The 13,911-nt window shown below is 40.1% G+C and overlaps 2 protein-coding genes across 2 annotated transcripts; both read right to left on the bottom strand.

Moving 5' to 3' along the window:
• Window positions 1–4,915: 4,915 nt before the first annotated feature.
• LOC105812169 (embryonic polyadenylate-binding protein 2-like) lies at window positions 4,916–5,388 on the bottom strand (the record flags this gene model as incomplete). Its single annotated transcript, XM_012646554.1, is given in 2 exon segments — window positions 4,916–5,098; window positions 5,101–5,388. Coding segments are annotated over 2 exon segments (471 nt in total), but the record flags the coding sequence as incomplete, so codon positions are not given.
• A 1-nt stretch (window position 5,389) lies between these two features.
• Window positions 5,390–5,755, bottom strand: LOC105812168 (the record flags this gene model as incomplete). The annotated part of the gene is made up of 1 exon (XM_012646553.1): window positions 5,390–5,755. A coding segment is annotated over exon 1 (357 nt), but the record flags the coding sequence as incomplete, so codon positions are not given.
• Window positions 5,756–13,911: the final 8,156 nt, after the last annotated feature.

Here is a 13,911-nt window from a genome sequence, read left to right as displayed (position 1 = left end):
TTCTGGTTCTGTTTTTAATTATTTACTTATACTTCATCTCATTCTAGGAAGTGTTTAAAAGTTCATATTTAGAAGTAGATTAAAAACAATGTATACCATAAATAAGAATAGTGTATTCAACCTAATAAACACTCCTGCTTGATTACCTATCCAAGAGTGTTCTGAAGTATTCTATGATCTCAGTCCCTCACATTCTTTACTGCTTTAAGAAGCATGTCTTTGATATGTTCCCCCTCTCTTTCTCTCTCTCTCTCTCTGTCTTTCTCTCTTTCTCCCCCTCATTGTTTCTCATTATTTTGGACTTTCTCTTGCCATTCTCTCTTAATTCAATTTTCTTTCCTCTATTCTGTCTTTCTTCTTTCCATCTCTGCGTCTAATTCCAAGTCATTGTGTGTTTTAGTGGAGGACATACAACTTTTTAAAATTGTAAAGTGTTCCCAAACCTGCTCAATTTCCACCCAGCTCAGTTCATTACTTGTTGCTTAATGAACATTTCAATGTTAGGAGGCTGATGCTAGGAATGTGTATTTGTGTGCGGTATAGAAATGTCTTCACCCTAACCTGATAAATTGTGTGGGTGCATTTTAAATCATGAGATCAGTGATCACACTTCAGAATCAAAGCAATTGGGTCCTAGATAAGTTTCTGTGACACCCATTTATCATCTGGGAGCTTCAAAGATTTGATCATGACAAAGGACTAGGGGGAATTCTTGCTTCACACACTTTTGTGATAATGAAATTCCTCTGCACCAGCTACCTCGCTTCAGGACCCTAAAAATACAGTCCATTAGACAAGTGAAAAATTTACAGCTGGTGCCCTCGTCTTCAATTTCTTACTTCTGGCCCAGGTCCTGCCTCTCCTAACTTTGCCTCAAGCAGTATTGCCAGCAGTCAGAACTGGCCAAGTGGACTGTTACCGTTAGCTGTGCAGAACCCATTGGTTATTAAGATGGTGCCCTCAGAGCTGCTCTGCTTTCTAAGAGGTGAGAAAGAACGTGTCGTTAAAGGAGGTACAGAGCATAGGCTTGGCAAATTAAATGTAAAATTTACTGAAAAGGATCTAGTGTTTCCTTTAATTTCTGCACCACACGCAGCACATTGCTAGACCTCTTGATCCCACACTATGGTAGTTTGAGACAAGGAGGAAGAGCTGGCAGGAGTGTGACTTGCTTACCCAGAAACCCCTAAATAAGGAAACTCATTGTGTTGTTGCCTCCTCAAGAGGGATTATGGACAGTGTAAATGGGAAGACTTGAATTATTTATGAAAACTGTTAATAGCAGGCATGGTTGCCGAGGGAATGAGGCAAGGTGTCCTCAGGTAGATAGTCTCCTGCCAAAACTCCAATTTCTTTTTCTTCTATTCTTTTGCAAATTCTAGTGATCTTTTCAAACTTCTCTTTTCAGTGCTAGATCCTGGAGATGCGCATGTTTAATGTGGCAGAAAAACCTGAAAACACCTCCAGTAAAACCGAAACAGAAGCAGCTCACAAATGAGAGCTCAGGTGGAAGCAGAAGCTGTTTTCCAGATTGAGAGTAGAAAAGATGAGGGATTTGGGTATCTCTGTTCAAAGAAAAGAGAAATTATTTTATGCTTTGCTCAGCTATGCTCTGTTTCATAGCTGGGATGTCATCTCACACAATATTGATATTCCTTAGAAGAAATACAAGGAACAAAACAGGCTTAGTCAAGCAAAGGTTGCATTCTCCTCCTCTTTTTGGAGATAGAGGCCTCGTTCTCTCTATCTCCAAAATGGAAATAAGAATGCAAACCTCAGTGTTGCTCTTTCGTTGCAGAAATATATTGAAGATGCAAAATTGCAACAAGCACAAAAATTATATAGTGATCTTCTCATACTGTGGTCAGAGACATATTTGCAAAATGCAAATCTGATCATATCATAGATTTCCTTGTTTAAAACAGTTCAATGAGTCCTGTTTCTCTGGGATAAAAGATAAGAATCTTTATCCCAGCCCAGGCTAGCCAGCCCCTACATGATCTGGCTCCACCCCAAAACCCCTCCTAGCTCTTTGTTATCCAACCACGCTGGTTTTCCTTCAGCCCCTCATAAGCCTTGTGGTCACTTGGGCTGCAGGGTTCAAGTGTCAGGCAGGAATGATATTCCCTCCTCTCTTCACCTAATTAATCTGCATATTCTTCTGAGTTGATTTCCTCAAAGTAAAGAATATGCCTCTGTTACATGCTTTTATAGCTCCTCTCCTTGGTAATATCATACTAATAACCTGTTAACTTACATCTGTTTGTGTGATTTTGTGTCTAAGGTCTATCTCCCCACAATACTCTAACTCTGCTTTTGTTCATATTTTATCTCCAGGATACAGCAGTGTTCTGGGACATGGTAGACATTTAATGAGCAATGAATAAAGGGGAAAAAAGATGGTCAGGTGAAAGAAAATATTAGTGAAAGAATGAAAAATGAAGGAGAGAAAGGAAGGAGAAAGAGAAAGAAAGAAGAAAAGAAGAAAAGAAGAAACATCTAATTGGAGAAGAAACATTCAGGTCCATGATTATTTGATGTAAAATAAATCTAGCAGCACAGTTAAAACTATTTACTAGGCTTATAGAGGTGTTTTTTGTTGTTGTTGTTTCTTTTTTCTTTCCTATGGTACTACCGCATACTTTCCTAAAACCCACCTCCACCACACATGGCTACTCTATATTGCTAGACTATAAGCAAAATTTTGTTTACTGTGTTATTATTGTAGAACACTGGTATGGATTAAAAAGAAGAAGGTTCTAAAAACAGTCAATGAGTCAGAGTTTTATATAGACTTATCTAGCATTCATTGCATGATGTTGGAACCTTACATATCACATGAATTAGGAGAATCTGTTCTTGTAAAACAGCCAATTCTTTTATGCAAATTACTCCATATATGACTGGTAAATAGGGAAAGATGTTCTTATCACATAGAAGTAGCATTGGTTCTTATATATTGTTTTCCAATAGCTTAATGTTTTAAAGTTATCCAGAGCAAGCTTTGTCGCAATTAAAGAAAAAGCATACAATTGATGAAGATCTTTAAAAAATTGCTGAAAAATCCACAAAAGCGCTTTCCTTTAGTGCTTCAAGAACATCTCTACATATTCAATTATGTTAAAACTCACTGGTGAAGCTGCCAACACAGATTTAGAACATACAAAGACGTTAAACCCTGTATTAAAACAAAGGATTAATGAGAAAGTCTACACATTAGATCAGATTTTTAGTTTTGATAAAAATGGTTCATACATCTCAAAGGAACAAGTAGAAGCCCCGGGTTTGAAGGCTGCTAGTGGCCAACTGACTCCGAAGCCAAGTGCCAAGGCTGTTAGGGGGTGATCTAAGCCAGTAATTTTTTGAAAGTAATTATTTTGCATTTTTTAGTGTTTTGCTTTCCAAATTTCACAGTCTTAAGTGGTCTCCCCCACCCATTTTCCCCATGGGCCCTGTTATTTTCAGTGTTCAATTTTGCAGAATGTGAGCTTTTTCAACAGCACAAACATTGGCTTTATAGTATTTCTGCTATATTTTACGCCACTGTGTCCAACTAAAAAAAAAAATAGCTAAGATTTTATCTGGCTACTTGATTATGTTTCTTGAAAGCACAAAAAATATGTACTATTTCAATATTTGGGATGACTTCTATAGTCTAGACAAGTGGGAACTTGGGTGTTCTGGTTTTAAATGAATGCACAATTTTCCTCTGGTTGGCAGAAAACATTCTACAACCATTTCCACACATTTCATAGGGCTCAGTACAGCCCATTGCCCAAATTTTGTATTTGAGTGGGTCATAATTACAGTGTCTTTCCTGAAAACTGCATAACTGTCTCTGTTTATAATCCTAATGTCCCCAAGGCCCTGGATATCTCGACCTGTTTCTCTGTTTCTCCCTAGTATCCTAGGATATTTTATAAACAAAGTGTTCCTAATGAGATATATACATATATCTGCATATTTTATATATACACATACATGTGTGTGTGTGTATATATATATATATATATATATGTTACAGAGGTATGCAGATCAGGCCCTACCATAACCTTGTTTCACAGAGATATCTATGCACAGACATCTATTCATTTGAAGAAGTTCATTGTTTCTCCTACTATTGAGCCAAATTACCCAAGAGTAGATTTATACCAGCTTTTGCAAATATTGCATAAAAACCATTAGCCTTGAATTTCCTCTTGGAGAAGGTGATCTCCTTTACAACCACTTCTCCCTGTGTGCACACACACAAATGTTAATACAATAAAATCCATGATTTTCAAACAGTGGTGGAATAAAAGAGGGAAATAACTGGCAAACCAGCTTCAAATTCTGGTTTTGTCCCTCTATCTGTGTTACCTTGAGAAAATTATTGAACCTCTGTGAGCCTCGGTTTTTCCATCACTAAAAGGTGGTGATAACAGCCGGAAGACAATAACAGAGAGTTATTGTGAAAATCAAAGTAAATAAGATGATGAAAGTAAGTCCTTTCACAGTGCCTGGCACATTTTTTTTTTTTTTTTGGTTTTAAAAAATATTCAAATTTAATAAGTTATGCATTACCATTAAGACACACACATTTCTATTTTTCTTTAAAACAAGTCAGTGGAAGAGCCGGGGACACGACCCAGAGCCAGCCCTGCGTGGCCTGGGCCCGTGACCCCCACCCCCTACCGCCCAGGGCCCCTCAAGCACAGAAACAGGCCCACCCGCCCTGCCTGTGGCTGCAGCGTGGGCCCGGTCCCGTGTGAGGCCTGGGGGGCTCCTCCAGCCCAGGTGGAGCCTTCTGCACGCACCTCACTTCTGGCCTCACCCCCTGCTCCCCACCCCACCTGGCAACACCAGACCCTGCCCCTCTGGAAGGAGTGGCCCCGCAGGACGCAACTGCACACTCCTGGTGGCCTCCGGCCTCCCTTCAGTACGGTGAGAACCTTCCTTGGCCCTGGTTCTGCCTGCAGGGTCTGAACCGGAGCCTGCCCTGGAGGCTGCTGTGGGGGAAGGGCACCCCCCTGGAGCCTGGGTTGCCCCGCAGGCCCCCACGGTCCGTGGAGCTGATCCCTGGGAAGTTGGTCCTTTTGGGCAGCACCTGGAAGCGGAAGGCTTGATTACCCGGCCTTGGAAGGCGCTGTCGTCCAGCTCCACGGCCGCCCGGGCAGAGCGCTCGGTGGCGAATGCTATGTAGGCGTAACCCTTGGGGTGTCCGGAGAACTTGTCGCACGGGATGGTGACTCGGTGGATCTCCCCGCAGTGGTTGAAGTGGGCCTCCAGCTCCCGCGCCGTGCCCCCGTAGTCCACGTTGCCCGCGTAGACGGATCTGTGGTCGGCCTCCACCTTCTCCTTGGGGGTCCCAGGGAAGGGGCCGCCTGGTGTCTCGGGGCTCAGCAGCTGCCCGGCCCCCGTGGCCCCTGATGAAGAACATGGCAGTGCCCACAACCGTCTTCCACTCGTTTGTGCCCCTGTTCATCTCAGCGAAGCTCTCATTGAACTTAATGCGATACAACTGGACTTTCTCACCCAGGGAGAGGTTGCTCCAGGAGGCCTTCTCCTTCTCTTTCAAGGCCTTCCGGCTGGCAGACAGGTGCTTGACATGGGCCACATCAGGCAGGGGGTAGTCACGCCGATCAACATAACGTGGGAGAGCAAAGTCGTCACTCTTCACAACACTTCCGTGTGCATGTGCTCGCACGCACGCTGAGGTGGAAAGCGCTCGCTTGCCAACCAGGCTAAACACGCTGGTAGCCAACATTCTTCCGCCGCCGCCGCACAGCCGGTGCCCGCTGCGACTGTCCTCTGCGCCCGGGTGGCCGTGACCGTAGGTGGTAGGTGTTCAAAAAATGTTTGATATTCATATGATCAGCAAATCTTTACAGAACATTTGCTATATACCAAACACTAGACTGCATTCTGGGAATAAAGAGGTGAAAGATGAGATTCCTTCACTGGATGAGTTCAAATCCTCATAGTGGTATTGGTAAGGGAATAAATGAAGTCCAGCTACTATGGTTGAAGCATGCATACGAGACCTAGGAGATCAAAAGAAGAAACATGCAAACCAGACTTAGATATTCAAAGGTTTCCCTGAGAAGAAATACTTGAACTGGACCTTGAAAACTAGATAGACATTAGCTAGGTAAAGAATAGGGTAAATGCTATTCTAGGCAGAAGGAACATGTTTAAAGGCACAGAAGCGATAAAGACTGCACAACAAAGCCAAAGAAATGCAAATAATTGGCAATCTACCTGAAGGATCAATCAAGTTGACAGCACATGATTTTGGAAACTATGCATTCACTGGTATCGTGTATTTCACTGCATTATAATTGCTTGGCTGTTTATCTTTTGTATCTACTATACAGTATGACCCACGAAGGAAGGAACATTGTTTATTTTGTTCAATATTTTATCTCAGGCAGAAAGTCCAGTGTCTAAAAAATAGAAGAAACACAATAAATATCTGAAGAAATAAATGAATGTTACTCATCCCAAACTATGCATTTTTAAATACAGAAGTATAGATTCAGAGAGGTTAATTTACTTGTCTAAAGAAAGATACACGGTGGATTTGATATTCAACTCTGAATTCCTGTCACCCTCCTTCCAGGTCTCCATGAGACTGCTAAATTGCAAGTAGGCAAGAAGTGCCACTAGAGTATATTAGAGATGAGTGAGCAGAAGCCAGCACTCGATACTGCCCTAGGCACTTAACCAACCTGACATCTCTGAATTAGGAATGCAATTTAATCTTTTCTCAGATAATTTGGTAACTGAGGATTGAAGCACAGGAGCACACAAATTGTAAAATGCATAAATTCTACTCTGGTAACTAGGAAGAATCCATATACTTAGAATTAAACAGTTTTTTTTTCTCTCATCTAGAAGATCCAAGACCTTTCACTGTAAAACTTTGTTAGATGAGCACTACAATACCATCTAGGAGTGGGAGGCATGGTCATGGTCATAATAAAAGGTTCCAGGAATGTAGAGTTAAGCCAATAACCAAGAGTCTATTTTCACTGCCTCTGAGTCAGAGGACTGATTAAGAAAGTCTAAAGCCTATGGTACATCCAAATCCATCCAGATAGAAATAAAACTTTGTCACACAGGATTTTGTAGGTGTACTGTTTACATGACCCACTGGACTAATCATAATTGTTGTGACTTCAGCAGTCAGTTGGAGTCAAGCCTGTTAAAGGTCTCTGTGCACGACACTACCTGAAGAGGCTCTCTAATGCACCTTTACCAAGACGAGCAAGGATCGTTTGGGAATTGAACTCATGTGCAACAATGGGAACTAACACAGTTTACTATAGAATTAACCTAGACATAATTATATAATAAGCTATAGATAATATTCAGAATTCCAAGCCTTCCTCATTAGAAACAAGCCTACCATATCCAAAGGAAGTATTTTTCTTCTTGTTTTGTCAGGATTTATCACCTTTCATTGACCCTCCTCCTTGTACTTAGAACTCTTTTCCTTTCAGTTCTTCCTATGCTAAAATGACTATTTGTGATTACAAAGAACTGCTCTGATTCTACTTCTCAAAGTTCAGATTTTAAGTGTAAAATGTTCATAAAGTCTATTGTTCAGTGTGACAGAACCCATGGCCTTCTGGAGATTCCAGGCCCTCACAATGTCATGAGACATTAGCTTCCCTGAAAAGCGGGATGAAAGCTGGGATTTGGTAGTTGGAGTGGAGGCAGAGATAAGAGAAAAGAAAGAAAAAAGATAATGATTAATCCTGGCACAAGTTAAGAGGGATAGGCGAAGCTATCTTGAGGGATTGGGCTGAGAAAGGAAAACAAGAAAAGTACATCCACAGCTGAGCACAAGAAAGCATACGGGAATCACAGGGATGCCTGAGTGGAAAATGGTAAATGGTTTGAAGGGAAAAGAAAGAGAGCTCACGCTTGTTGGTTGTCTCTAAAACAAGGACCTGGATAACCCGGCAATGGCTTCCCTTCATAGGTCATCAAACTGATGTTAGATAGACATTTAAACACTTTAATGAGCCTGATTGTAATACTTCAAGATCTCTTGGCATAATGGGGGTAACTTGTAGGTACATAAAAATTCTAAAAGAGTGTTTGCCTCATCCAATAGGATGCAAAATGGGAGGTAACTCAGCAAGTAAATCAAAAGCCTTGATTGTGTACAAATGCAGATAGACTTACTTGTTGTCTTTGTGATTGGGTAAATAAATTATCCTCTCTAATTCTCAGTTCCCTCCTCTGCAAAATTGAAACAACCCAACATATCTAATTCACTCAGTTACTCTGCAAGGGTTTTTTGAGGGCTTACCATATGCCAATCACAATTCTGGGCACTGGGAAATACTATAAAGAAAAACTGGCTTTCATCGAGCTTCTATTCTAGTATGCTGTGGGATCGAGCTGCTGTAAAAGAAATTAGCACTGTCCTGGCACATGTGGTATCTTACATGACTAACAATGAGCCCTGTAAAATGCCTTTGACCAGCTACTTATTTCTCAGGGGCAGTGGTGGTAGTGGGATGTATGTGTCTGTGTGTGTGTGTGTGTGTTTTGGTTTGGGCCTTCGAGGTTTTCTTCTGGCTCTAGTATTGTGTTTCTGCCCAGCTGCCTCTGTGCTTAGTCCATACTGTAGTAATATCCTCAAATTCTTGCTACCTCCTGGACACTTACCCATAAGCATTCAGAAATGCTATAGTCTTTCCACTTTAAAAAACCAACATAACAACAGTTACTAACTCCCTGAATCATACATGCTTCTCAAGCTTCTGACCCCTCCCTGTTTCCCTATCACAGCAACTTTTATCCAAAGAGCCTCTTTGCGAGCAGCCTTCATTGCCACATTGCATTCACTCTTAAGCAATTCCATTCTGCCTTCTGTTCCCACTGCTCAACTAAATCTGCTCTTCCTTGGGTCACAAGCGACCTCCCTCCATATTGATAAATGCAACGTACATTTTCCAATCCTCGTCTGTACTGATTCCTCATCGACTTCTTCCTGCTAGAAATGTTCTTTTCCCTTGGATACCATGATTACATGCTTTGCTGACTTTTTTCCTACCTTTCCAATCACTCCATTTCAGTCTTCTTTGTAAACTCCCCACACTCAATCTACCTTTTAAATGTTGAAATTGTTTGCAGTTAAGTCTTGGCCCTCTTTGTGTCTTCACTTTTGTTCATGATCTTGTGTCTTACTTCACTCTCCAGCATCTCCACCACTCTCATGACTTCAAATATCACTTTTAATTTACTTTGTGTTTCCTTCCAAGACCTTCTTCTGAGCTCAGATGCATACAACCAACTTCTCATTCTCTAGATCTCCATTTGTCCTACAAGTATCTCAAATTGAATGTGCCCCCAAATGAACTCATTTTCTCTCTAATCACCCACCCTCATTCCAAATGTGCTCCTCTTTCATTACTCAACACCATTCACTCAGTTGCTCATCCCAGAAACGCAGGAGACTTACTTGGCCTTGCTTTCCTCTTCCTTAGCCCCACATCCAATCCACCACTGAGTCCTGCCAATGCTGCCTCTTAGTTGCATCCTGAATCTGTCCACTTCCCCATATCTCCACTCCCATCACCCAAGACCAAGCCCTATCATCTCCACACAGCTCCCTAACAGTTCTACCTCATTTACCATCATCCTCTTCTAATCTTTTTCCTACTCAGAAGCCAGAGTATGATATTAAAATAAATATCTGGTTATTTCACTCCCCTACTTAACACTTTAAAGATACTGTATGTCTTTTATGAATACCAAAATCTTTGATATTATTCTCGAAGCCCTAAACAATCTAACTTACTAAAGTTACTAAACTTATAAAGCACATGTATTTTTCTGTGTAAAACAGGTACATAAAAAATTGTTTTCCTTCAATCTTAAGAACCTTAATATCCATAAGGCAGTAACCACATACACAAACATTATATTAATAATTCATATGCACACATATGAGCACATATGTATATACACATTGTAGCTTGAATCCAAACCCCATTAGAATTCATATTTCTTAGGTATTGAATATCTGTCTTTCTTTAGGTTTTAACATGTATTTGACTAATTTTTAAAAATTCTCACAAAAAATATAGTCCTAAGTACCTCTATAGGCCATGATGCTAGAGAATATTAAGGGATTCCTTCTTCTTCCCTCCTCACCTCTATTTCTCTCCCACAGAAACCATGCTCTGTGACATGAGACAAATGAGCCTCTCCAGAAGTTATTACAGAGATTGTCTGGGCTCTACTTTTCCTTGATATACAGATCAATCTAGGGGAAAAATGTCCTTTGCATCTTCACCAATAGAATCTTGATAAAGGGAGCCACATCTACTAAAACAAGCATGTGTAAAAAGTTGCCCCGCATTTGGGCTGTTTTTCTTAGTGTTTGTCTATGTGTCTGATGAGACACCCATAAATTCTCCTTTTGCTCCTCTCCACACCATTATTCTGTTTGTCTCAAAATAAATATTGTGATAGCTGGATCAACCACTGGATGTCAATCTCTGTCTTTTGAAGCTGACTGTTGGACCAGACAATGACCCTATTGCTCATCTTTTAATGCCTCTGGCCGATCTGCTAGTTTGCCTAGATGTTTAAGGTCCAGCTGGGCAGAATATTTACCTATTTACTCAGGTGTTTGGGAACAGAAAAGGGTCCACTTTATAAACAAGTCTTTACAGTGTGTTGTCTAGGGATATGTTTCTGCTCTCTAAAATTTAAATAAATCAGTTTCTGAAGAGTGGTAAACCACTGACACCATTTTGACAGCATGAAAGTTCTTCCCAATAGGCCAGAGAGGTTTCAATTATCTTGGATAGAAACCACTTCAGAAATGACATGATCTATATTGTTAGCCTTTATTGTCTTTGTAGCCATCTTAATGGGGTCAGGTCTCGGAGTAACAGGAAGAGAAAGTGGCTGGCATGAAAATGACTTGTTTGTGCAAACTCCATCTCAAACAACCCCTGAGATCAACAGGCATAGAATCTGTCCTAGAACATCACTAATTTGACCAAAAGATACACACTACAGGGTACTGTATACACACACTCCAGTATGCATGCACACACACTCGCAAGCATTCAAACATTTACCCATTACAGCAAAAATTCACTCTCATGATATCAAACAATAGTGATATGACTAATAAGAAGAAACTATTGTATTTCATAGCAATTGTCACCATATTTAGTTATAGATTACTGGGCAATGAGCAGATGACTCTCTAGTGATGGACAAGAGAAAGAAAGCTCCAAGTGGGGGATGGAAGCATTGAGGAAGGGCCAGATGGAATAGTGTCCAGAATTAAATATAGATTGACAAACTAAAAAGAGAGAGTTAGAATGCAGTAGTAACCACACGGGAACATATTTACTTAACTAGATGTTTGGATGAAGTGGTTAAAAAACAGGAAAGCCTTATATTGTCCATTTGGTTTGAAATTATGTAACATTGAAGAGTCAGTGCTAATTGTAGGCATTTGTAATCTGATAGGTATGCCTTGTAGAGTCTAAATGAAATTGATATTTTTGTAAGAGGATTATAAGGAATACGATGTATGTGATGATATTGTCTTGGGTTTAGGAATGGAGTGCTCACTGAACTTTGGGCTTATTGTTGAGCTTGGGAGACACTAATAGTAGTCATGCACATGTAATAAACACATGAGAGCGTACTCTAAGGAGCATCGTCTCACAATGGGATGTCAGCAAGGAAATCCCTATTGAAGACCAACAAGGACCCAGTATTTTGTTAAACTGCCTTTTGTTAGAACATAGAGGCCTAGGGAGGCAAATCAGGGGAGTTATAGTTTAAGCAAAGGTGACAGTCTTAAGTCAGCAAATAAAGTAAAAAGTATATTTAGACAAATTACTCTTGAAAAATCTTTCTTATGGATATCAAAATTTGAAAATGATTGATCTACGTTAAAGAAGGAAAGAAAGGAAATCTCTACATCCAGATGTCAAGGCATGAAAGCCATCCTGTTTTTAAGATAAATCGTGAAATCCCTCATGGTAAATGCAGGATGAGGGGAGAATTTGAAAATATTCCACTTTCCTAAATGGTTTGCCCTTTCTGTTTTAAAATTGTCTCTACAACTTTAATATATGATAATAGAGCTGTGAATTTGTTTGTTGCTATGAGGACTCGGATGAGGGGGGTTGGACATTAAATGTAAATATGAAGGACCTCCATTGGAAGGAGGAAGATGCTGAGGTTGACTGAATATCCTTTATGTTGCTAATGGATACAACAGTGGTCCCCATAGGATCACAGGGGAAAATTTTTAATTCTCTTTATTCCATCCGTGATTTTGAAATCTGTATTCCTTCAACAAAAAAGAACAAACAAATGACCAAATTGAGACGAGTAGACTTATCCCCGCCCTTAGAGAGGAAGCTTCTGGCTCCAGAAGCCCTGTTCGGCTATTTCCCCAGTGGGGAGGATATTCAGGATCAGGTAAGAGCTTCTTTGGTGCTTTCTCTTCTTCCCAGATGCCCCCTGCCATACAGACACACACACACGCGCGCACACACCATAGAAGATGAGAGCAAGGGCCAACTTCATGTTTCTAAGTGGTAAAATCATGTCTCTTTTCCTCATATGAATCCACAATTGGTTGTGGTGTAGAGATTAACCACTGACCTGCAATTGGAGACTAGAGTTGAGTAAATGTTATGTGATGATGATGGTACTTGTGTCCTCACCTGAAAGAGTCCATTTGGAATACCATTCCTTCATAAAACTCAAGGAGGGATATCAATTCCAGATGTTCAATTATAATCGTAGACTAATTTATCATGACACATCTCAGATTAGATTTTTTTCTTTGTTATCATTGAATTTGTCATTTAAGAAGAGATCAACATTCCCAAATTAACTAATTTTCAATAAGGAAGTAAACCTTTATACAAACAATTGTTCCTCTCCATCATTAATTTAATGGAAATAGTGCAATTATGGTAAGAGAGGAAATTGCAATCACAAACTCTTCTCTGCTGCTCACTCTTCCTGTGTTTAAAAATAAAACGTATCCTTCCAGCAAATGTTGTCTACAAAAATATAAGTTGCAGGATAGGATTATTTCGTGACATCAAATAAGTTGTTTTATTCCAAGAAAACACTTCCTAAAGTTTTCAAAACTTTAGCTGAGCTACAGGATATATAAGCAGTTTAGATATGACCAAGACAGTGTCTTCCCCTCCCGGCTCACCTTTTATTAAAAACCACGCACTTTATTTCAACATTCTGAGCAGATCCTAGACAACCCTGTGCATACAAGTCCCAGAGCAGACATAAAAACCAGATGGGAAAGAGATTTACAAGAACCAATCTCAAAAGAATATTTGCAAGCAGAATGTCAACTCAACATTGATTTCAGCAATGTATTTTGATTTACAATACAGATGTCTTTTCAGAATTTTCATTTCGCCTTATGTATGAACAAAGTGCAAGGAGGATATAGTCCCAGCTGCTCACTTCAAATGTTCCAGCCCTTAACAAACAAACAAAAAATTATCATTTACTTTTATCCTCTGTGAAGTTCAGACTTGTTAGTAGATTTTAGAGGCAAATTGCTAAGTCAAGCAGTTGACCCCATGCTTAAGAATATTTTCCTGAGGATACAACTTTGTCACATCTCAAGGACCTTAACAAGGCAGAGAGAGAATGAAAGTATTTTCTTTTGTCACTCTCTTATCATACAACAACAATATATTGAGACTCTTTACGGTGGTGACAAAGGGCACCATGCTAGGTATTGAAGTTAGAAAAAACACCTTCAAGTAGTTCATAGTCTCCTTGAAATGAGAGTCTGAAAAAGCAATGTGTTGTACAATATACAAAAAGTTACTTGAACACTGAGAAGAAAACACATAACTCTACTAAGAAAAACGAGATAAGAAGGAAAAA

The sequence above is a fragment of the Propithecus coquereli genome, unplaced genomic scaffold (assembly GCF_000956105.1).
Source record: "Propithecus coquereli isolate 6110/MARCELLA unplaced genomic scaffold, Pcoq_1.0 Scaffold247, whole genome shotgun sequence".
In the NCBI taxonomy this organism is placed as follows: Eukaryota; Metazoa; Chordata; class Mammalia; order Primates; family Indriidae; genus Propithecus; species Propithecus coquereli.
This window is presented reverse-complemented; position numbering and strand designations above follow the sequence as displayed.